The sequence below is a fragment of the Electrona antarctica genome, assembly GCF_951216825.1.
Source record: "Electrona antarctica genome assembly, chromosome: 3".
Classification (NCBI taxonomy): Eukaryota; Metazoa; Chordata; class Actinopteri; order Myctophiformes; family Myctophidae; genus Electrona; species Electrona antarctica.
Window position 1 is genome coordinate 12,445,051 of NC_136808.1, and position 24,729 is coordinate 12,469,779.

Below are 24,729 nucleotides of genomic sequence, written 5' to 3' on the forward strand. Positions count from 1 at the left end.
GTAGGACTTTTTCCTACAGGTGAAACATATAATAATCGGAGACTACACAAATAACATGTTTGGGCTTTGGGGCATTATATAATCCAATCTAAAATGTGCATGAATTGGACATTCAGAGGGATTAGATAAGGTCACCAACATAATATGTTTTCCGTGATAGTCTTATTTTCATTGTGGTGGTTCCCGTCTACACCTGTTGCACAATTAATGAGCACGCTCCTGTTAATAAATACAAAAACAAACAAACAAATAAAAACATTAATACAAAAATAAAGTAAATGAATAAATGATAAAATAATAAATACTGCGTATTATTTTTGCAATTTTGCTCGTGTATTAAGGTCGATTCCACCGCTTGTGTCCTGTGATGCCCCATCCTGCTTCTCAGTTTGACCTCAGGAGACTTTTGAGCTTTTCTTTCAGGTGATTTTGGAATGTCATTGGTGGCCTATATATTGTAGTTAGAATATTATTGGGAATATGCTGTATCCTTAAAGGCCAAGCCAGCCTATTGGCGTATATTAATATGCAGACACATACATTTTACTGCTCAAATAAAATGCATTCCCCTTCTAAATTGATATGGGCCTATTGATAAGTTAAAGGCCCAATATGTTGTGGTTGCACTTGCTTGTGAATCTATATACGAAAACTATAGCCTTCGTGATTTGTTATATGAATGTCTACCTCTGTTCATATTTATAGTAGCTATAGGCCTACTTTACAACCTGCACTGTTCACAATGAGACTTGCTCCGTATATTTACAAACAAAACTTTTAATAAATTAATAATGTAATAATTATTATGATGGTTATTATGATGATGATGATGATGATGATGATGATTATGATTATACTATCATTGGCCAATTATAGGCTATTACTGAAAATGTCATGAAACCAATAAAAATAGGTTGTTATTGCCTACATGCATCCATGTGATTAAGATGTTGTGGCCAATATGGGCCGGTGAGGTGTGCTTGCGGACCACATGGACCCGCCATGCTCTGTCTGTCCTGTTGAAGGAAGGAAGGTGACGTGGAACCGTCGCTGTAGTCTGGCCAATCACTGCCAAGCTGAGGCTGTCGATGCTCAGGGAAAGTTGGTCAGCGATGCAGCTTTTTTCCACTCAGTCTCATTGACACTTCAACTCCTCAACGGATGGTATAAAGCGGGACCTATTATAAGTTTGTGTGGTTTTTTGATATACTATAAGATATCTCATGTGAAGGGTGAAGGAGCAAACCAAATATTTACACAGAGGATATAGCGGTCAGCGGTCTGCTCTGCTGCTCTGGTGAGTTTGAACGTTTATTATTTCAAAATTGTTTAAAAAATAGTGCCAACGTAAATGCATTGCGTTCACGAATAGCTTCACGGCGCATTTGACGGGAGACCGCTCCGAATTGGTTTGCTTTTCACTTTCGAAGGGTATAGGCTAAGCCTAATCACATATAATTACAAGCTGTGGTACTAAAATGCATTCATTTAATGTGGGGAAATGGGCAGGCCAAATGTTTGAGGAAATTTTGGTTAAAATATCAATTAGTTGGATCCACGCTATCATAGGTGCATGTCTAAATATCCATGTCGAACATGGTGGTATAAGAAAGTGACTTCTTTATGTTGTCATCTATCAAAGACTCACATAGCGTGTAATTAGCAATCGTCACTGAGCAATGATGCTTCTTAAAGAGTGGCTATTATGAGCTTTACGCGCACACTGATCTAAACGTGTGGACAGTAAATTGAATTCACATGCATGCATGCATGCATCCAATTCGGACTATTATAGACTAGCCTATACAGCTGCTTTATTGGACCAAAACCATAAATATATGGATTGTGGAAATAGCCATGTTGACTTAACAGGTGATGGAATAAGGTTGCGACTTTATAGGCCATCATTTTACCTGCATGAAAAGTATAGGCTATAACATATCCTGTTAGCTGTTATAACATAATGCATGATAACAGATATACAAGCCTCATGAAAGATCAAAACACTTAGTTAAAAGCAGAACTGTTTGTCACGTGATGGAGATAAGAACCTCAAAATAAGCATTTTTGGTGGTTTTAGGCTAAATCCCGAGTTTAACATGCAAAAGTGTTTTTTAAAGGTCCTGTCTCAGAGATTACAGGAGTAGTTGGACTTATTTTCTTGCGGGAGGTCCAGGTATATATAGGCAGGTGTTTGTTGTGTCCATGTTTTCTCTCCTGTGACACGATTAGGCCTATACTATCTGCATGGAACTATTGACCCTGCAGTCTTTGCAGGAGCAGAGTGACGCTGCATAGCAAAGGCAGGTGGGACGTAGGCCTTATAGCAATCCCTAATGTTCATGCTTCCATCAATCAAGGACCACCATGCTCTCTGCTCTGACAAATACCCAAATACGAACGAGCAATCTAACAAACAGCTAACAGGAAGAATTACTGTAGCTATACTTTCATTAGCACATGCATCATGCATGCATGGCTCACATTTGTAGGCCTACTGATTTAAAAAAAAGTCAGCCACTGTTGACACAATTGACAATACAGTATTTTCGTGACGGTGCATTTTATTAATCTGCTGCAACTGTGCATTTTAGACATGATGGCCACTATATTGCATGACCGCACAATGATATATATACCGATTTGTATTGGAAATTGAATTACAATATAAAGAACGTGGTAATAGTAGGAACCACACTATATATAACCTCTGGTTTGATCCAAGCAATATAGCTTGTAGCATGCATATGTGATGTGTTTTTGTTGTTACACTTTTAAAATATCTTGGCTGGCTAATGACATCGGTCAGGCCATTGGCCATTCAAAAGGCATACAGCATGAATAATACACGACTGTATATGACTGTACTGACAAACAGCAATAATAATAATAATAATAATAATAATAATAATAATAATAATAATAATAATAATAATAATAATAATAATAATAATAATAAGGTTAATAATAATAAACGTATCAGAGTATAGTAATATTTTAATTCTGATAAAAACAATCTTCCCAAAACTAGACTAGGCCTATAAACTTTATATATAGGTCAGACTCGTCATCATTTGAATCCGCAGCGCCAGCATCAACTGCTGCAGGTGATGTCCGGGAAATCATAAGTCGTATCTGCAATGCAGCATTTATTCAACGTATGATCTATTCTAGTGTCTCTTGCAAAACAAACCGTTCCACTTAGCTATGGTGACAACAAGTGCATGCATGGCTTGTATATCCCGAACTACACTTTCAAATCCGAGTGTTTTATTTTTCATCCATTTGAAACTCGTAATTTAAGGACTATAACTCCTAAATCCTAATATAACCAAATGGTCCCTTTCCAGTCAATGTGGTTATGGCATGTCGTCGTATAGGCCTATATCCTATACTCTCAGAGTTACACTCGGGCTTTTATAGTGCACTCACATATTGAGACAATATTACATTCGTTTCCACTTCCTCTCTCATTGGTTGACTGGCTCGTCTTTTCACGATAGATCCATGATGGACCCCCAACTCTTTGTTTATGTTTTCTAATAGACCTCCCTTTCTCAGTCTAAAAATGACGTCATCGCGCTCTGCCCACAACTCCCTCCCATTATGATTTTTCCCCCCCTTTCTTTCTGTTTAAAAGTTTGTAGAGGGGTAGCCTACAAAGACCACATTGCCTCAGGGGAAAATAGCGACAAGATTAAGGTTCCTTTTCAGGGCCCAGGACATTAGTGGCTGCTAATCCGAATTGGGCTAATTGCTTTTCTGCATCATCAGCCTATCCGTTTGCAGACACTTATTCTGAACTGTACAATTGGGCTTTAATTTATAAGCAAATAAATAAACTGTCAGTGTATTTCACCAAGTGTCTAAATTGATACTTGCAGGGAGCAGGTTTACGTGGCATGGAAGAGAAACTGGAGGAAAAACATATATCTCTTGAGAATGGAGACGAAGAATTAGCTCTCCGGAGCGGATTTGCATCTTAACTAAAGAAATCAATAATCTGATGGGAAGTATATTGTTTCCAAAGAAAACGACTTGACTCATCCGGGAATCTGTCTTTCAGTGGAGCGGGTCAGTGCATGTGGTGAGCATTTTTGTCAGCTGCACACTGTAGCAAGCTAATGGCAATACATTTGCACCACAAAGTGCTGGCTAGTGTAATTGGTGTATACAGGGACTGCAGGGAGGGGGGCGTGTGTTTAACTTTGTATGCCCTGGTGAGTTTTAGTATAAAATCCTGTTATCTTTAACATTTTACTTGAGCTAGGCCTATAATTGCTCTATACAGTTGGGCTACGTGTCTGTTTTGAACCTCTGCGAATAACTATTCTGTAAGTAGCAATGGTCTCAAGCAAACAGCGTGTAGCTTTCCATAAACAAAACCTGCAAATCTGACATTTGGATATAAAGTCTATAGGTTCTAACCGTTCTATGTATAATGTTGGGTAGGTAGGCCTAAATATAGAGCACGCCTGTTGTGTAAGCCTAAAACTCATGGTGGCCTCAATATAAAACTAATTTTGTTTTAAATGGTCATCTGGGCCGCACAGTCTAGTTTATAAACTGCATGCAACGATTATTATATGGGTCTACTCAAGGCCACCACCAGTCTAAATGAGTAGAACCAACGCATAGAAGGAGAAACAGATGAATGTGCTTCGTTTAGTTTACGGGTTGTTTGATGGAAAGTATTGGCCCAGAGTGTTGTTCCTCACCACGGGACCCTGGGTGACAGTTTGAGCTGGTCCCTCTCGGCTCATTATCTGGCGCGCCCACCGAGGGCCCCATTCAGGCCTCCGCAGTCCCCCCCCCCCCCCTCTCTCTCTCATGGCAGCGTCGTTTGTCTACTCATTGAACCCATAGTCAGGAATGCGATGGTTGTTAGGGAGCCCTCTTTCACCTCCGAAGTGCTTTATTGATGAGCCCTGACTTCTCCTACTTTTTCACATGTCAAAGGAAGTCAAGTGTAGGCCTCCATGACTTCATTTCATACCCCCCACTCCCGAAAATAAATAAATAATAAGACCCTTCTTCACCTCCCCTTCCCCCTTCCTTCTTCCCATGTATCTCCCTTTCTCTAAAGTCTAGGCCTTTCACGCGCATCTTTTTTCGGCTTTGGTTTGGCTCCACAACAACCATACAGCCAGTATTCCTTTGCACCGGTTCTATTTCTTTGAAATAAGCGGCGGGGATTCACGACACTGAAGACTGGTGCTAGCCCGTGCTCCGTGCTCCGTGCGTGCGTGCGTGCGTGTGTGTGTGTGTGTGTGTGTGTGTGCGTGCGTGTGCGTGTGCGTGTGTGGTCAAACACGGTGACACAGAGGGGTTGCTTTCGGGTGCGTTGAGGTGTGCATTAATAGCCAGCCATTCAACTAGCTCAAGTTTGGGAGCGTGTGGTCATGGCTACACAGTCATTTGCTTTACTTTAGCCTTTATTTACACGTGCTATTTGCTGTCAGGTCATAGGAGTGACGCTGCCCGCGCGCGCGTCGCAAATGTGTGTCCATAAAATGCACCAGAGCTTGTCTAAACGCGCGCGCTCTTTACGCACGCCGCCGGTGTTTGCTGTTTGTTGACAGGAGGGGTAAGCCTATTCAGCGAAGGTGGTGGACGAAAAGAGTCAACAAAGGCACGTGGTAAACGTTTGGATTACTGTTAGTGAGTTAGTGAGTTTGAGCCATGCGAATTTCAAGTGCACTTGATAAAAGACGGTAATAGATAGTATAACAACAAGGACTTATTCTCATCTCCACAGTCCACAGGCACTGAGTCAGACATGCAGGCGCATGGTTAAAAAAAATACAAATAAAGGAAAGGAAAATATTAAAAGTTTCAAACAGACAACACAAGAAGTAAGAAGCATGAGCTTCCACCGAAGCTTCCACCGAGACCCTGATCAAACAAATAGCCTATTGGTAGCCTATTATAATACTAGGCTATACAATTTAGGACGGTTTACTATAGCGCATTTTTCTATAGCTTCGTGGTCTCCCTCAGGTTGGAGCATGCCTGCATGAGATTCCCAGCGCGGACCCAATGAATTCAGCCTGGAAGAATAGAGCTTTTCCATCCAATGGGCATTTCCGAGGCAGTTGCTTTGCATAGGACAATATTCAGCGACTGAGCGAAGGGTATTTGCATGCGTGGGCTGATTAGTGGGCTGGGAAGACACACTCTCTCTCTCTCTCTCTCTCTCTCTCTCTCTCTCTCTCTCTCTCTCTCTCTCTCTCTCTCTCTCTATGGGGGATGATGACAGAGGTCGGGTCGCGCTAATGGGCCAGTGAAGAGCGGTGGAGGGAGGCGAGGCGAGGCACAGAACAGACCAGGAACACATACATTAATACACTTGTTCCATCACCCATCAGCAGCATAGGTGTGTTCATTCTCTTTTACCCCCACCCTCCTCCTTCTAGTTCTACCACTCTCTCTCTCTCTCTCTCTCTCTCTCTCTCCCTCCCTCCCTCCCTCTGTTTCTTTCTCCCTCTCTCATTCGCTCGCTCGCTCGCTCACTCACACGCGAGCGCACATTCTCGCTAACTCCGTGCTCCTGACATCTGAGTTCACTGTCAATCTCTGTCTCCTTCGCAGGGATATCCCTTCCGTCTCCGCTGACCGAAACACCACACCACTGGAAACTATTTTTCCTCCACGAAAGTTTTGCAAGAGACCGATACACATTTTTTGGTCTTTCCTGGGGGTGGAAAACTATAGGCTATTTGCCAAGGACTTTGACAACGACGCAGGATGCCCCAAAAAGGTGAGATCCTTTAACTAACATAAACAAAAAATGGATAGCTACTGCTAAAAACAGAGTTATAAATGTAGGATATAGTTATTAAAATAAAATTACACACTTAACATTACGTATTATTATTATTATTATTATTATTATTATTATTATTATTATTATTATTATTATTATTATTATTATTATTATTATTATTATTATTATTATTATACATTGACTCGGGGCGGTTCAAGCACAGGTGTGTAGAGGTTGTGTGTGTATAGCCTATAAAACTGTTGGAGTTTGCAGGCTATTTTCTCTCGGACGTGCGAACTATAGGCTATAGCCTTTAACTTCGCTGTCTATTTTATGTGCTCGGTTTTTGTTGTTGTGTTTAGGCCTACGGATAGGCTATAGCTAGCTTACCGCTTTATTTATGACAGCAAAGAGTAAAAAGTCACGTTAGGCCAGGGACAGTGATCATCGTGGAGAATGGGGCGCACTGACCCGTTGAGGAAAGGTGTCAGCTTGATTCATGCAGGCGAGTCACCCATGCGCCTTCTAAAAAAAAAAAAAAAGACCCACTCGGGGGAGACCCTTCTAGCTTTATGTGTGTCAAAGAAAACTGAATTATGTGTTTCTTGCATTCTTTTAATAATATTTCATACGGTCATTATATAAGCGAATATAGGCTATTAAAGTGCAGAATAGGCTAGACTAAGATAGTGAGAAAAGCAACATAACATTGGACACTATGATTCATACATTCCAGTGTTATTACATATACATACTATGCATATAGTTTATTGCTGCATTTCTATACTTATTTTGTCAGAAATATAATAGGCTTATTTTGTGAAACTGTGAAAAAGTGTAAATATAGCATGCACGCACAGTTAAGACAATTATGTATACACAAAATATGCAATTCAAATTATATAATAGGCTACAAATGATATGACATTTATTTATTTATTGTTTGTTTGTTTGTTTGTTTTAAATACTTGTCTACGTGGCATAATTAGTTGTCTGTAATATATTAAAAAGTCGAAAATGTATAAAAACTATGAGAAAACCAATTATGCATTTGAATGTTATGAACGTGGGATCAGAATAAACAATAAACAAATTAAGAAGGCATTGTTTTGTCGGATTACTAAAGGAAAAGAGATGCAGATTAGACCTAAACAACAGGCAACGTTTGAGCTTTTGACTTTAAATAAATGATTAACTTCAGGGCCCTATAATATCCTACACTAAAAGCTGTAAACCGCCGACTCCCCTTTCTGAAAAGAAGATGTGCTAACCTATATATAACTCTATGGTGCTAACATAACGGATGTCGTGTTGAAGTGTGTTGTGTTTGGCCTATTTGCCGCTAAACACAAATAAATGGATTCATTAGGAATCATATAGGATGAACTATAGTCGTATAGGACTAGTTAATGCTAAATAACTTATAACGTGGGAAATTACCGTACCATTGGTGGTGCATGGGCCAGTGTGAAGGAATCTGATTTTGATTAATGACTGAACGCCGTATAGCGCCTTTATTAGTAAAGCAAGGCCTTCAAATGCAATGTGATAGCAAAATGGCTCTGTCTACATGCAGCACCGCTACCCGGCACTGCACACAACACTAGCCTATATACTTTGGTAGAGAGGGAGAAAATGAAACTTCAGACGGTGCATGGTGGTTCCTTCCCTGGCCCTGGCCCCCTTTTTAGCTGTCCCCATTCAATAGCTTTCTTTATTGCGTTTGTCTTTTCCAATTGAGCGCCCTACTGGGCTGTTGTGTCTTTTAAAACCGCCTAACAACCCCGCAACCAGCAAACACAATATATAAACTACCAAATATTTATAACGAGAAGAAATTACTTTTTCATTTCTCCTGGAAAAAAAAACACTGGCAAACAAAAAAAACCACACATTCACACGCACAACAGTAGCGCCGACCGAGGTCACGGTCGTCTGTGGTGGTGACACTGAGGTGTGTGTATGTTCCCGGAGGGGGTTTGGGGTGGGTGGGTGCATGCCTTCGGCTCTCTTTGTATTCTGAACTTGTTGGTTCGTTTAGTGGGAAGCTGTGTTGCTAGTCGCGGAGGGCCGAGTATTCGCCCCGGGTTTGGGGGTATGGATGGAGGACAGAAAGGGGTGTATTGTTGGAGTCCAGCAGGCTTTGTACACCAGCTTTCTACCCCCTCCCGCTTTAGGACTTTTGCAGAGCACTGAGGCGAGCTAGACAGCGTGTGTCACTGTACACTTTAGACGATAGGGCCCACAAGAGGAGGGTAATGGGTAAGAAAAGAAAATCATAAACCTCTTGCTGAGACGAACTGCTAGAAATATTAATTGGTCTGTCGCTGCTGAAGACTTTTTATGATATGGGGGGGAGAGAAACGTAGGAAATGGCGATAAAGCAATAGAATAGGCCTTATAGGTTTTGTTTTGGTTTCCGGAAGCAGCCCTCCCTTATAACCAAGATAAAAATAGGTCTCCCATCATGTCAATTTTAATTTACTAATTTGGCAGCAACATGTAATACTATTCTAAATGTAGGGCGCAGACGTCAGTATAGCTGTGGCTGTACTAATATATTGTTTTGCTTTGTCCTAGGGAGACATTAAGTAGTGAAAACGGCAGATGATTGACAAAATTGTTTTAAGTGGACAGTCAACTCTGTTTACAGGCAAGTTTAATATATTAAAATGCATACACACTATAGGATATAACTCTTGTGTGAAATTGATTTTGTGAAGGCAATATAAACACCAGACTATCCGGAAATTAAATTAAAGGAGATGAGAATTATTTGTTGCAAATAATACAAAAAAACAACAGAACAAAACAAAAACAACAGCAGCAACAACAACAACAACAACAACAACAACAACAACGTTATACTGTAGCTATTATAGGTTTATTATTTTATGCTAACCACTTTGTTTTTTCCTTGTGACGCTTATAGAATACCACAACCAAGCCGCGTGGGAGTCTGGCGTTGCCTCAATGATGCAGAACAGTAAGTTGTTTTACATGATATTTCACTTTTAAATGTTTGATAACAACCGCACATTCTAAAAATTGCATGAAACCAACACCCACTGACATTATGAATAGTATAGCACAATAATCTAATAATCTAATTATGCGATAGATTTTCTTTTCTCTTGAAAAACTTTGTGTATTTACATCACTCTGAGAAGGCGATTATATCAAATTTCCTCAGTTGTTTGATGGCCATTTCATTGCTGTTAATTTATTCTTGGTAATGATATGTAGGCTAGTTATTATTGAACAAGTTAATCATGTGTCTTGTTTGAGAGAGAGAGAGAGAGAGAGAGAGAGAGAGAGAGAGAGAGAGAGAGAGAGAGAGAGAGAGAGAGAGAGAGAGAGAGAGAGAGAGAGAGAGAGAGAGAGAGAGAGAGAGAGAGAGAGAGAGAGAGAGAGAGAGAATAGAGGGGGCTGGGTTGAAAGGGAGATTTTTGTTTCTGCTTGAGTTGGTATTAAATAATTGCACAGCCGTATGCATTAGCGTTAGAGCTGACTGCCAGGCTGCATACAAGATTAGCTGCATAGAGAAGAGCCTTGCATGAAACATGAGGAATAGCAATAATGTCTTATGTAGATTAGCCCATATTCTTCGTGGGAAGACATAGCAGGAACTAAAAGGAAGATACTCATACACAGTAGGCCTTTACACACTATATATGACTGAATAAGAACCACATTGTCGTGGGTGCCTTAAGGGAGAAAACATATACCGTTGAAGCGGTTTCTTTTTCATATATAGGCCTCATATGTTTAATTAAAGTATTAGCCCTTGAGTTTTCTAATGTCTTGTTGGCGTATTCAAGCAAAAAAGTTAAACATGAAACATTTTCTCTCTTTTTGCTGGACAAGAGGTGTATGACATCTGTGATGAAGGTGTGTGGAATGATTTCCTCTTATATAATTCTGCTCACCTTGATGACGTGTCTGTGCTATGTAACCTATGTGCGAAATGGAGTATTTATATAGCCTATATACTGTTTAAAACCTGCATATATGACAAGTTATGACTATATATATATATATATATATATATATATATATATATATATATATATATATAATGGATATTTTATTCACCCGACAAATACGCAACAATATTTTGGACAGCAGGCGGACTTAATTGTGCGCATCCATCCTTTCACCAGGCCATATAGCCACACTATGCTTTGATTACGCAATCACAGAGAACGTTTGCCTGCCCAGTTGTCTTTTATTGAGATGATGATGAGGCCTTATCAAAGCTGCGAACAACACCCTCTGCTCCTGCTTTGCTGCGGATTGATGTTAATGGGATGCTCTCCTGGCTTTGGCGTGTGATGTCTGTCTGCGTGCGAATTGTCGAGGAGATATCATTGGTGCCCGGCCCGGCCCTTTGGGTTGTCTAAAGGTCGCGCACGGCCCCGGTGGCTTTTGTGCTAATAACTCCTGGGTGTATATGGTGGGGAGCGTCCAAATTGACACCATATGTTTTCCTATTAGTCGACGTGCAATAGAATACAAGGCGCATAATCAGCGCCAGCGGGCGAGATCGACTCATGGGCACTTTGGGGAATTGTGTGCCATGATTAAGACTTAACCTTAGGAGAGTTTGCTATTTAATGTGACGTCCTTATCTGACGGCTTTATCGATCCAGTGGATTTATATGACAGTTATAAATCAGAGGTGATGGAGCAGCCATGGAAAAACCCACAAAGCATGACTGCTTAATGCGGGTATAGGCCAATTTCGGTGTAAGAAGTCTATTAATTCCACTTAATCCTGGAATTACCAAAGACCGAAAGCAAGGGATGATAATGGATTTGCTATTAATCAGATCCACGCTGGAGGATTATTACACATAGTGGCCAAAGAGATGCGTAATTCTGTTTAACAGATTTATGTTTCGCTCAAAACAACTATACGGTTTCCGAGCACAGTGACAGGCCTAACTGTTTATTTATAAATACATGATTAAGTATATAGGCCTATAATAACCCCTGTATAAAGCATAAGTCTAAAACATATTCCCAGGCACAGACAGCACAGCGATTGCACACAACAGGACTTATAGTGGCTGTGAGCATTGTTGTCAAATACAAACGAGAGAGAGGGGGGGAAAAAACGGGCATGTCAGGTTTAATATGTTAAGAATCCGGGCGCGCCCTCGCTTCTGTGACCGCGCGTAGCCCCCCTGGCCACCTCAAAACGAAGTCTACCGCTCGAAGGGTAAACGAGTAGCGTCCAATTTTGTCTGAGTGATATCCAAATGCGGACAGAAAGGGTCGTTTTATCATGCTACTATTTGTCGTGACGATGCGATTTTCAAAAGCGGAGCGGTGTCATAAAGTGACATGCCTGCCACAAGTGCTCCAACTGATCTTTTCAATTAGCCTCCCATGCATGATCCGAGGCGACTTCCGCCTATTTCCAGAAATTAAGCTCAAACTTTGACGTGCAGCTAGCTTTATTTTAAAGACAAATGTCAGGCAGGGCTCATCATATTTTACCCCCTCTTCTATATTTGGAGCTTATTTATGGCTAAGGAGCCTCTGCTCCCGGAGTCAGTCAATGCGCCGGGCGGCAGCGCGGGGGAAGCAGGCATAGCGGAGGCACGGAGCGCGGCTCGGCCACTCTGCGGGGAGTCGGCTCTCCCTTTTGGCTTATTCAGGTTTGCAGGCTGAGATATAGCCTATATATAATAGAACAGAACAGAGACGACTTTATAAATACGATTTACTTTATACAGACTCTTTCAAAAAGGTTATATTATTAAGACAATAGAGCGTCAGTTTTTTTTCTTTTTTTGTATGTGCACCTGTCTTGATGACGCGTGATTCCTATTTTAGGATAGTTTACATGCACACTGTCCTGGTTATTATGCGCAAATGTGTGAAGGGCTAAACGGTATGTTTTAAAAGCTGAAGCTTTGTAGTTTTGTTGAGGTTTGAAGAATTTTCTCGCGACTGAAGTATATAAGACAAGTGTTGTGCGATTTGAATTGTTGATTTCATTAGTTATTATAGCCTATATGTTTTGGTCCAGTTATGCGGTAATTTGAAGCTGCTGAAACGCGATAATAGCCGACGCTGTTCTGCATGCGTTATTAAATTACTGCAATTATTATGTTGAGTTGGGGTGCTCCGAACGAGACTAACAATGTTAGATAATTGGATCACTACATGTTTTGTCATTTTAACCTATATGTAGACAATGAATTCCTCTAATTAAATTCCTTCATATTTTTTTAACTCGTTTGTGTCGAAAGCTTTAATGCCATTTGATTCACCGTTACAAGAAACATAATTTGCTCTATAGTGGTTTGTAGACTCTGTAATGTAATGTGTGGTTCTGTGTTCATTCACCCAGGCCATAGTGGTGTGAACCAGCTTGGAGGAGTGTTTGTAAACGGTAGACCATTACCAGACTCCACAAGGCAGAAGATAGTGGAGCTGGCTCACAGTGGAGCGCGGCCGTGTGATATCTCCAGGATTCTGCAGGTGAGACCAATTTATTTTACCGCGGATGTTTTAATTAATCAATACTACAGTTTCACTTGAAAGATGAATTATTTAAACTAATGTGATTCAATTATGTTATTGTTTTTTATTATTAATAGCATTTATGCTCCATAAGGATAATGCTGATCGCCTTTGTAAAGCCAACATATTTATTTATAGCAGACAATTCCACTTTCCATTTTTATGTAAACGTTTTTTTTTTAAGTATATCGATCTGATATACAACTTTTGGCCTAATATACCATTCAAGGCATATTTTCTGTGTTTATAGACCCATGATGATGCAAAAGTCCAAGTGCTGGACAATGAAAACGTAAGCTTATAATTGTTTGAGCTATCTCACATTTTTCGCAAATAGTCCTAAATAATGTATGTGAATTGTGTCGTTTGTTTTCTATCCAGGTGTCCAATGGCTGCGTGAGCAAAATCCTCGGCAGATACTATGAAACTGGCTCAATAAGACCGAGGGCGATAGGCGGCAGCAAGCCGAGGGTGGCCACTCCAGAGGTGGTCGGGAAAATCGCTCAGTACAAGCGGGAGTGCCCGTCTATCTTCGCGTGGGAGATCCGTGACAGGCTCCTGTCGGAGGGGGTCTGCACCAACGACAACATACCCAGTGTAAGTGTAAGTTGTACCACACTGTCCGTAAGTTGCCGTGCATGATTTAATTTTACACATGAAATGACTTTTTCTCATGCGGTGGAGGAAAAGATGATGGGGCAACCAACCATTCACTCTTATTACATCCACTGCATTGGATATAGTGTGGAGTTGTAGGCCTACATGCACCCACTGTGGCATATGTGCACCATCCAAACACAAGTTATAACATATAGCCTCGGGAGTCGGGGAGCTTGTGTGTTTCTCATGCAACTCCTCCACTCACGGTGCATTTGTGTCTGTGTGCATGCATGTGCATGCACAAATGCACCTGTGCATACATAACACATCACATGTCTGTGTCACTGAAAGGTTGCATACCTATACACACTTAGTGGGTGCTGTACGGCATGACAAATTAATCTAATTCCATTCTTATCATTTCGTTTGTCATTCAGGTGTCATCGATAAACAGAGTCCTCCGCAACCTGGCTAGTGAAAAGCAACAGATGGGCGCAGATGGCATGTATGACAAGCTGAGAATGCTCAACGGTCAGACAGGAACTTGGGGGACCCGCCCCGGCTGGTACCCCGGAACATCGGTGCCAGGGCAGCCCAACCCAGGTGAGCCTCATTATCACATGCTATAATAGAACTATATGGAGATATATAATGCAATGCTGCATGTATATATACAGCTGCCTGGGAGCAACAATATAATGCACATCCTGTGATTTTATTCTGAAGGATTTATTTTATATTATGTATTATTGCAATATTATTATATGTATGTAATGATGTATAGATCTCTGACAGTTCAAATCAAGCCAGGTGTGTAAAAAACAAACAAACAAAAAAAACAATTAAAACATACAATCACAGCATGCATGGTATTTATCCTATAGCAACACAGATATGCTGGATTAATTTCACTTGACCATATTTGCTGCTGGTGGGGTGTTGAATATAGCTTCTGGTGCAACATGGTGCACTGCTTTTTTTTTTTTTTTTTTACAGGAATGTGTTGTATTGGCATGCTTTGATGCCCTAGCTGGACAAAATCCCCAATTAAGACTATAGTCGATTCGAGGATGGCTGCCATATATATAGGCCATGATGATGCAGTGCACTCTGAATACCTCCACTGTCCCAGACAGGGATGTGCGTGACAACGGCTTGTCCTTTCAGGCAGAGGTTGTCCATGCAACTATAGCCCGCATGGTCCTTGTTGCTCTCCTGCATGCATGCTGGGGGAATGGAATGGTGCTGAACGAACGGTGTGCGGGATTATTAGTACAAAGGAAAGTTTTTTTCCCCCCTTCACACGCCATGATTGGCTATGGGAACAGTATGTGTAATTGCTCATTAGCGAAAGCTTTGTCTCTCATTGTGACAACATTCAGGAGTGTGGAGAGATGCATGGCGGAGCTGCTATGGTATAGGCCTATATACACCATGCCTGAGACACCTTATCTGGCAACCAAATGGGCGCTTTTAAGGTCAATTTGGCTACACTGTCGGGAGTTAATGATGGATAAATTGACACTGAGGATTTTACTGTGTATACTGACCAAATAAGCTGAGTTGGTTTAAGAACTCCACCTGTATGTGTGGCTTTGCTGTGCCACTGATAGCCTTTCATTAAACAAGCATTATAAGGAAGGAAGCATTAGACCATATTTTTATCAGGGTGTGGGGGGGGAGCAATTCACATGACAATAATGGCTTTGCATTTGTTTGATGGCACGTGGAGCTGTTGTTATTAGCAAGCAGTGAAGCGGACAGGGTCATATTAATATTATTATTATGATAATAAAATATTTACTATAATTTTACAATCACTTGTATAGGTGTAATATCCATTAGACAATTTCAATTATTAAACATTACTATCGTTTTGTAATTAAATATAATAATCATAATAAACAATTAATTTGTACAACAATTTGTAAACACATTTTGGATTTGTTGTTGTTATTATTATTATTACCACCGATCAAATAAATGAACTATAGCTACATTACATAAAGTAATGATTATTAGCCTATTAGACTATTATTATGCCTAAGTTACAATTTGCCTGTTTTGTTTTTAATTAAATTAGAACATTTGTAATTTAATTAGCATTTAGTCGAGTCCACTATAGTCTCAAGGGAGGGAAAATATGTTTTCCATCCGCCAACAACTAAGTAAGCAAGCATATATAAATGGCCCCAAAGAAGACAACTCTATCGAGAAAGGAAAGAATAAAAAACTCCACCGATTTGAGTCTTTTATCTCTTTCTTTCTCTAGCATTCGTCGGCTATATGGCACACTAAATCCCGTCTATAGGATTTAGTCTCTCACTTTCTCTTTCAGTTTTAAGCGGTTTCTCAAGAGTGTTTTGATCCGGTCTGTGCAGCTGAAAGGTGCCGCAATTGGTTCGGTATCTCTCTTTGCTGCTTTTCCGCCTCACTGACTGAGACACATCGTGATACTAAAGAATGAGTTTATTTCCCAGCGCTTTTATAAAGAAAACAAATCCCAACCTAGCGTCAGTGGGTCTGCAGACCGAATAATAGGCTGCACATTCTCTCCTTTTTATGGATTATAGGCCTATCCATAGTGGAGAAAAAAAGAAATGGCGTGCAGGCAACCAGCGTTCATACATGCCATTGGTTAACTTTACTTGGCAGCAGATTATTTATAGGCTAGTATATTATTCCCCCCGTTTCCCTAAATGCAATAACAGAATTTTTTAAAAACCTAGCATTGACAATGCACTAGCAGGCTGTATTCTCAGCAATTTGCATATTATTATTGGCGACATTAAAGGACTATGGGGAAATTGTCAAATATTATTTTTAATCAAATGTTTCTTAGCTATCTTGGAAATTGCGAGAGAAATTATCTAATATAATATTATATAATGAATTACGTTTAAATACAAATGTTGAAAGAAAGAAAGAAAGAAAGACACAAAAATCTTCTGCATTTAAAACACCAGTCAAATATGATCGCATGAACCATTCATTTGACTATCAACGCTCACCCCCTGCTTAATTTCACATTAACTTCTCGCCGTGCTGATAATGATGTCCAACCACAACAACAGGACAGACATTAGTCTGATAAGCCTCGCCCTCTCTCTCTCTCTCTAGCTGCAGAACTGAAGGCGGCCCGCATGCACTACACCGCGGACCTCACAACCAGGAGGCCGCAGTGAATAGATTGGCCTTATTTTCGCTTGTTCAGGGGGTTGCATGTATGCATGCTCTCTCCTCTCCTCACTCATTTGTTTCCAATTGAAGAACAGTGGATCCTGAGTGGCGTGTAGCTGGCCGGGGGACGTGATTAATGATGCTAGTGGATAAGAGGTTAACACACTGCGACTCTAAAGCGCTCTGTTGACTGGATGGGGATCCTCGTAGTGCACACAATGACCAGAGCACTATAGCCCTGCCCTGCCCTGCGCGCCGAGAGAGAGAGAGAATCCTTTTGTCATTCTCTCCTCCTCCAATAGTGCACTGCCCCCCCTCCCCCCCGCACCCCTCCTATATATTATGCCCACGGAGGGTTCGCTGATGGTCTCTGCTCCAGTGTTGCCATGTCCGCTTATTGTAAGCGACTTTCTGCTTGTTTTCTGTAAAGTTGCTTGTAAATATTGGTATAGTTGCAGGCTTGCCGCGGGGTTGCTTCTAACCTGAAGTTGCTTATTTTGGGCTTTTTCATAATGTTGTTTGATTCTCAACCATTTTCATGTCAAGGACCCCAAAAATAATTAGGCCATTTGTCTGCAGACCCACATCTGAGAATGTTATGCCATGCAACACGATTTGTGTTGTTAAAATGTTTTAAAAAAATATTCCAGAATTACATTTTTTAATTAATTATTGAAAATGATGCGACGGTTGCAAGCTTGTAGATCTGCTACATTATCAAATAGCCCTATATAGCCCGGTCGCTTCTTTTGGGCTTGTTTCCATAGACCCATGGTTGCTTGTTTCTCTCACACAATATGGCAACACTGCCCTCGTCCCTCGCTGTGTCCATCCACAGTTTAATGGTTTCCCTATACTCCTCCACGGTATTGTATCATGGTGAAAAGCGTCTTCTTTTCCATTCAAAAAGTTTGGTGGTCAACTCAATAGCTCTACCAACGCCCATATGGGACCGGGCCATTGACGCATTGCTCTGCTTTAAAAGGGGGAGCTAGACTAGAGCGTTTGGGGGTTTAATACATTTCATAGGCCCTCTGAAAGGAGGCTCGCCACATCTTCTTGTCACATTTCGCCTTTTGAGAGAACATACGCTATTGTTGGGAGGAGTGATACGTTTGCGCTGCTGCTGCTCCTTAGCCTTAGCGAAGCTGTTTTTCCCACAATATTTTATAAACAGTCCAACTGCAAAATACCCCCCTTTCAATATTGTATCTGAATATATTATGCATGGCATTCTCTATGGTCTTGAAACATTAGATTTTTTTTAAATTAAACCAACCATGGTATAGGTTATTTATCTCAGTAATTGTGTTGCATTGCTGTGCATTCAATTTGCGATAGGTTAATTGAACACGAACAATTAATTAATCAATCAATTAATTATCCTAATTAAATGTATCCGATATTTTAATTTAATGGCGCTGTTTCTCTTCCCCCCCATTTTGCAGATGGCTGTCAACCGGAGGGCGGTGCAGGCGAAAACACAAACTCCATCAGCTCAAATGGGGAAGATTCGGATGAGACACAAATGCGACTTCAGTTGAAAAGAAAACTACAGAGAAATCGCACGTCCTTCACTCAGGAGCAAATTGAAGCGCTGGAAAAAGGTGGGAATGGACTATGAAAAATATATGCGTTTTAAGGCCATTTTATAACCTATAGCCTCAGAAAGGCTCATAGGCTAGCTCTCTATATGCGCATACATACAGGCCTGTATCATATATAGACGAATCATATGTAGGCCTATTAGTGATTTAACAAATAATTTTGTATTTTTTACAGAATTTGAAAGAACTCATTATCCTGATGTTTTCGCACGCGAGAGACTAGCAGCCAAAATAGATCTGCCTGAAGCAAGAATACAAGTGAGTGCGACTGATTGCAAACTTTACAACCAAACAATGCTCCCTCCCGCTTCAACAGGCAGGTGTAGCCTAGCCTAGCTTATAGCCTACGTGTAAATAAAAGGCTCTCAGTGCAGGAAACTAATCGTAAACTATGTATATGCAGGTATGGTTCTCAAACAGAAGAGCGAAATGGAGGCGAGAGGAGAAACTGCGAAACCAACGTCGTCAGGCCAACAACTCCTCCAGTCACATCCCCATCAGCAGTAGCTTCAGCACCAGCGTCTACCAGGCCATTCCACAGCCCACCACGCCGGGTATGTATGACTATGGTAGGCCCCTTCCCTTCACACAAACCACAGCTCACCTACAGTACCACCACTCTATAGGTCCATTGGTCCAAACCTCATGCACCTCATGCAACCTCAACATTTAAGTAGTCACTCATTAAACCTTAATTTTGTCACACCATCACTAAACCTATATAGGGTCTATTTGACCCGACATAATAAAATATATTAAAGTGCAAGTACAACATGATTTGAGGTACTCTTCTTTAATATTTCAACATGAAATAAAACAAACAAACAAACAAATCTGTGAAAAATGTGGGTATTATTTTTAAAAGAAAGAAATAAAAGAAAAAATCACACCTGTGTGAAATGAGGGGCGCTAATATATTAAAGTCTAACTCATGTTGATTAGGTGCTGTAATGGTGCAAACACAAACATTAAACACCATTAACAATAAAGAGACAATATGACATAATGAGGCACATTGATGTAAATTTTCTCTTCATTGTCAATGGCGTTTACAAAACAAACATTGAACTAAAGACAAACATTAAACCTGTATATGAGGGCTAGCAGCCCCTCAAAAATAAGCTGATAACTTCTCCATTGGTCCATCCTGTTGTTTTGGGATGTTTTCTATCACTAAACCCGGATGAAATTCACCCGAAAACCTGCCAGTAAAAATAAATAAAAAAAGGGAAACTAACCTACCTTCTATGTCACTGAGCATCGTGAAGCTATACACACTCCTCCGACAAATCACATAAACATAATTGTCCCTGCAGGTTTAATCACCCAGGTTTATAATAATGCATAAGATAAAAGCATTAAAGCACCTATACATGATTTGGCAGCAATAGTTACTTTGCAGACACAGATGATATTTATAATATAAAGCGTACATTAACTGAATATTGGCTATTACAGTATAGCACACCCATTACAATAAGACCCACCTGCAACCATTAGCCAAATGTTAAAACATTGTGCATTATGTTACCAGTAACATGGGCCATTCTGCACAATGAGTAGGAGTACTTTTATACGTTTGGTAGCCTATATACTGTTTGATTACAATTCTTTTTTTTTTAACTCAATTAAAATGTTGAATGCTGGACTTTTACCTATTAAGGCTACATATTTCTACATGGTATTGCTATTTTTTTGTTCTTAGTAAAATAATCAAATGTTGGGAGCAAGTTACATAAAGACGCTTCATGGAAGTCTCTATTGATGTCTTATGCACACAAACGGTCGATTGAGCAGACCTTTTCATTTGATTCATGCTTAATTAGCGAATCACGCCACCACGGCACACCAGCAGAGCTAAAACTCCTTCCATATATATGCCAATCACCAGAGCTACATTTCTGTCCAGGCCTATCAATCTGTCAAGAAAGGCGTCTCTTTGCGCATGCAACCAATTAACGCTATAATCTAACGGTCTCCTGCCCCGGTGGAATGCAATGATTTCAGCAGATTTTTAATGGGTTACTGTTTCTATCTCCCTCTTCCTTAGTGTCTTTCTCCTCGGGGTCAATGCTGGGTAGACCAGACACAGCACTCACAAACACCTACAGTGCGCTGCCCCCAATGCCCAGCTTCACGATGGGCAACAACATACCTATGCAAGTAAGTGCTGACCTGCGACCTTCATTATTAGCTTTAGGAAAGTGACTTTGTAGCCTATACGGATATTTCCTTTTAAGATGTTAGGAAGGGGAGTCAGTCACGAAATGAGATGTTTTCATTGTTTTCTGCAAAGTAGGCTACAAGGAGCATATAGGCTAATCTTCAAATTAAATCTTATAGGCTGTACTTTATGTATAGGCATAGCTGAGAATCCAATGGAGTTAGGAGGTTATCGCCAAAGCACCTTTTAATACTTTCCATTGGTTCAATATTGTTTTTAAACCAACACACAGACGTAAAGGGTGTTCAATTGCATTGATGTATGAAAAACCATTCACCAAGTACATTTACTTAAGTACTGTACTTAAGTAAAAATTTGAGGGTATTTGCACTTTAATTGAGTATTTCCAATTTCCAATACTTTTACTTCGACTCCACTACATCTCAGAGGCAAATATTGTAGCCTACATTTATTTGAAAACTTTCGTTAGTTACTTTGACTATTATTACGAAACATACATTAACAGTTTAAGGGCCCTGGACGGAGGTCTCCGTCCTATTAATTAATTACGTGCGATGCCCTGGACGGAGATTGATTAATATGACAGGGATTATTGATATCAAAACCGATCGCATCGCTCCACAGGCTGGGAGCGTCTGTTGCGCAACATTTGATGTTGCGCAACAGTGGGACGTCATCGAAAATGTTCCCCCCCATTTTAGCCGACAAGATCGAAAATCTTAAAACGTGAATAACTCTTGATCTAAATCATTCCGTCCAATTCTAAGCAAAGTTTATGTGTTAGACGGCCCACAGCGGTCCCGTCGCTAGTCGTGTTAGAATTAATCATACCTCCCGTTGTCGATCGCCTCGGGAGTGTTTTGGCTACATCTAGCTACTTCAGCTACATCCGGGATAGCTTCCGGTCCGTCACTAAATGTGCTTAATGTGCTAAATGTGATTAAATAACCCCAGGCCCTCAAGGTGTTAACCACGTTAGCCCCAGAGCCATAGACTAAGACAGAGTTACGACAACTCCGTTCACTTCATGGGGCCAGGCTCTTCTACATAGACTTCTATTGGTTTGTCCCTGGACAACCGGAAGTTTACGGAATGCATTGGAGTCTATGGGCTCGCGCGAGTACCAGGCTGTTTTCTGCCCCCCAATGTCGTAACTCTGTCTTACTCAATGGCTCTGGTCAGCCCTAGATACATTTCGGCCATGATCTACAAGCTTACAATGCGTACAACGCATTGATCAGCTATTTTCAAAATACTTTTATACTTTTTGAAATGAAGCATTCTGCATAATGAGTAGGCCTACTTTCGGTACTTGAAATACATTTTGATGCCAATATCTTTGTATTTTTTACTCGAGTAGGCTACATTTTTTATTCCGGACTTTCACTTGTAACGGAGCAGTTCTATTTTGCAGTATTGATACTTTTTTTCCCACCCTCCTGGCTAATGAAACGTTCTCTCCTCGTCCATTATAGCCCAGCCAGACCTCCTCCTATTCCTGCATGCTGCCTACCAGTCCGCCTGTGAATGGGCGGAGCTACGACACATACACGCCCCCTCATATGCAGGCACATATGAACAGCCAATCAATGACAACTTCTGGTACCACCTCAACAGGTAGGCAGAAAGTTCCATCGTGAACTGTGAAGCAAACTTGGTTGGACATTTCACAATTAATGAAAAGATAATAATAAAAAGAAATAGCACACTCTGATTTACAGATCGATACATATCTGCCACCTTTCACGTAATTAGGGGGTACTACATAACCATGCTCACATTCCCTCCATTTGAAAAACTGGTTAAATATCTGAGGGTCAATATCACAATCCATTCCATTTTCTTTCTCAAATTGCACGAAAGAAGCTAATTTCATTTCTGCTCAATGCCATCATGTCAAGCCAACAACTCCAGCCCATAGTTTAGTTCCATCCCATTAGAATGCTGTTATACTGAGGGCCATATATACTGGTTATACTCATGAAGAGTTAATCATGCATAGCTGCATTTCCTCTGTGCTAAATTGCTAATTAATTTGATTCATTTGCGCTTGTCCTCTATCCGTTTAAATGCCATTGCCGAAGCCTCAATTTATTGAGCTCGCTGGCATATTTCTGTGTACCCATATGGAGACCATTGTGACTCATTAACGCCTTGGACGCTCCTCTGCTGATTTGCAACACTTTTAACTGTAAGGCTAACTATAGCAAAAGCTGTCACAGTAAATGTGCACAGCATGCGCACGACGCATTTGATTTAGCATGTACGTCACGTTCGTTGACTCTCAGATTGGATGTTTTACTGATGTTTCTTTCCTTCCTATATCTGTGTGCAGGACTCATATCTCCTGGAGTGTCTGTCCCTGTCCAAGTCCCAGGGGGCGAGCCTGACATGTCTCAGTACTGGTCAAGACTACAGTAGAGAGAAGAGCTACTTCACCCTGTAACTGCCCACTCCATGACCGCCCTCCTCCCTCCCGACAGACAGACAGTGTTCCTCACACATACACAAGACAGCAGAGCAGAGAAGGGGACAGGAGAGACACTCTGGCAGAGCCTTGGGGACATCATCTGGGCTTTGTTTTTTTGCGATGATGGGACTGTGAGCTGCCTGTGTAGTTCTAGGCACATTCAACATGAGGACTTGGGAGAGAGAGAGAGAACAACAATGGAAAGACAGAAAAAAAGGACCTCTGTAAAGTGCGCGGTGTTACATTTTTATGGAACAAAAACTTACATTTTTTTTTCTATTTCAAACTTCAGTCATTGTTTCCTTTTTTTCTCTGGTGTGTTTGTAAATGGCCATTTGTATGTTAATATGACAAATCAAGATCAAGTACTGATAGACGGACCGCTAGAAACCCACGCTGATCTTGCGTATATTTGAGAGAAGAACCTGAGAGATGCCATGACTATCGTTTTAATCTGCTTATATCGAGACTTTCTACCAGACAGTTGCATGGTCTTTGGACGCTGTTGCATATCATTTAAGAGGAGGAAAAGCTGGAGGGAAGACTGAAACAGTCAAAATAAACCCCAACTATTTATTGGTCTCAACCCTTCATCATAATGGATATTAGCAGAGGAAGTTCAAATTCGATCCACCCACTTAGGCTGTGGCCCCGACTCCCTCCCTCCTCCATGGGCAGGTCAACCAACCAGGCACGGGCTATAGGAGGCTTATTTGACACGGACCAATGGCAACGAGCAAGAGGTGTGCATACATGGTGGGACGCGCAACGATGCTTGGACTCCTGCTTTGGTGGCTGGATTGACTTTAGAGATGAACACGGAGAACACTACGCGTGGAAAACTGGCAGGAGAAATGCCTGTAGCCTGTAAATGGTAGACTGCTTTATCGATATAACCCAGTTTGTTTATGTCAAATTGTAAAGTACTTGTCTTCCCTATAGAAATCTTCCAGAAGGATTTCTCCCAATAAAAGTTGATTTCATTTATATCCCCCAAGAATATTCTATAAATGTCTCATGCATCATAAAATACATTTCTTTAGGGTCAGGTACAATTTGTCTCTTAGGTATAGTTGTATTATAGTGTCCTATGGTCAAAAAAAAATGTGCAACTAGAAATATTTAATTCCTATAATTATGATTAAACATTGCTTGACAAGAGTTTTAAACATAAGTGTTTGGCAGTTGTTTACAAGTACATATCAGAATTAATCATTGTTGATTGTAAAACAGACCAAAGCCTTTGTATTTCATCTAGTACACAATGTTTTTTTTAAGGATATTAGTCTTGTGTTGCAAAATTTTGTAAACAAGTTCCGTTCTATTACATTGGCTTCGAGTTCGTTAGACTGCAGTCATTATTTATAATTAAAGACCATGGGAG

The 24,729-nt window shown here is 40.7% G+C and overlaps 1 protein-coding gene across 3 annotated transcripts; it reads left to right on the forward strand.

Annotated features, from left to right (window-relative positions):
- Positions 1-6,686: 6,686 nt before the first annotated feature.
- Positions 6,687-24,334, forward strand: pax6b (paired box 6b). 3 transcript variants are annotated; one of them, XM_079497107.1, is made up of 13 exons: positions 6,687-6,760; positions 9,699-9,752; positions 10,634-10,657; positions 13,131-13,261; positions 13,554-13,595; positions 13,685-13,900; positions 14,341-14,506; positions 18,532-18,690; positions 18,866-18,948; positions 19,094-19,244; positions 20,741-20,853; positions 22,351-22,492; positions 23,211-24,334. In XM_079497107.1, the coding sequence occupies exons 1-13, from the start codon at positions 6,748-6,750 to the stop codon at positions 23,294-23,296; spliced, it is 1,380 nt and encodes a 459-aa protein (XP_079353233.1). In that variant the 5' UTR covers positions 6,687-6,747; the 3' UTR covers positions 23,297-24,334. The 3 variants fall into 3 exon arrangements, with proteins under 3 accessions (XP_079353233.1, XP_079353234.1, XP_079353235.1); XM_079497108.1 differs by lacking the exon at positions 10,634-10,657 and having other exon boundaries at positions 6,688-6,760; XM_079497109.1 differs by lacking the exons at positions 10,634-10,657; positions 13,554-13,595 and having other exon boundaries at positions 6,688-6,760.
- The last annotated feature ends 395 nt before the right edge of the window (positions 24,335-24,729 follow it).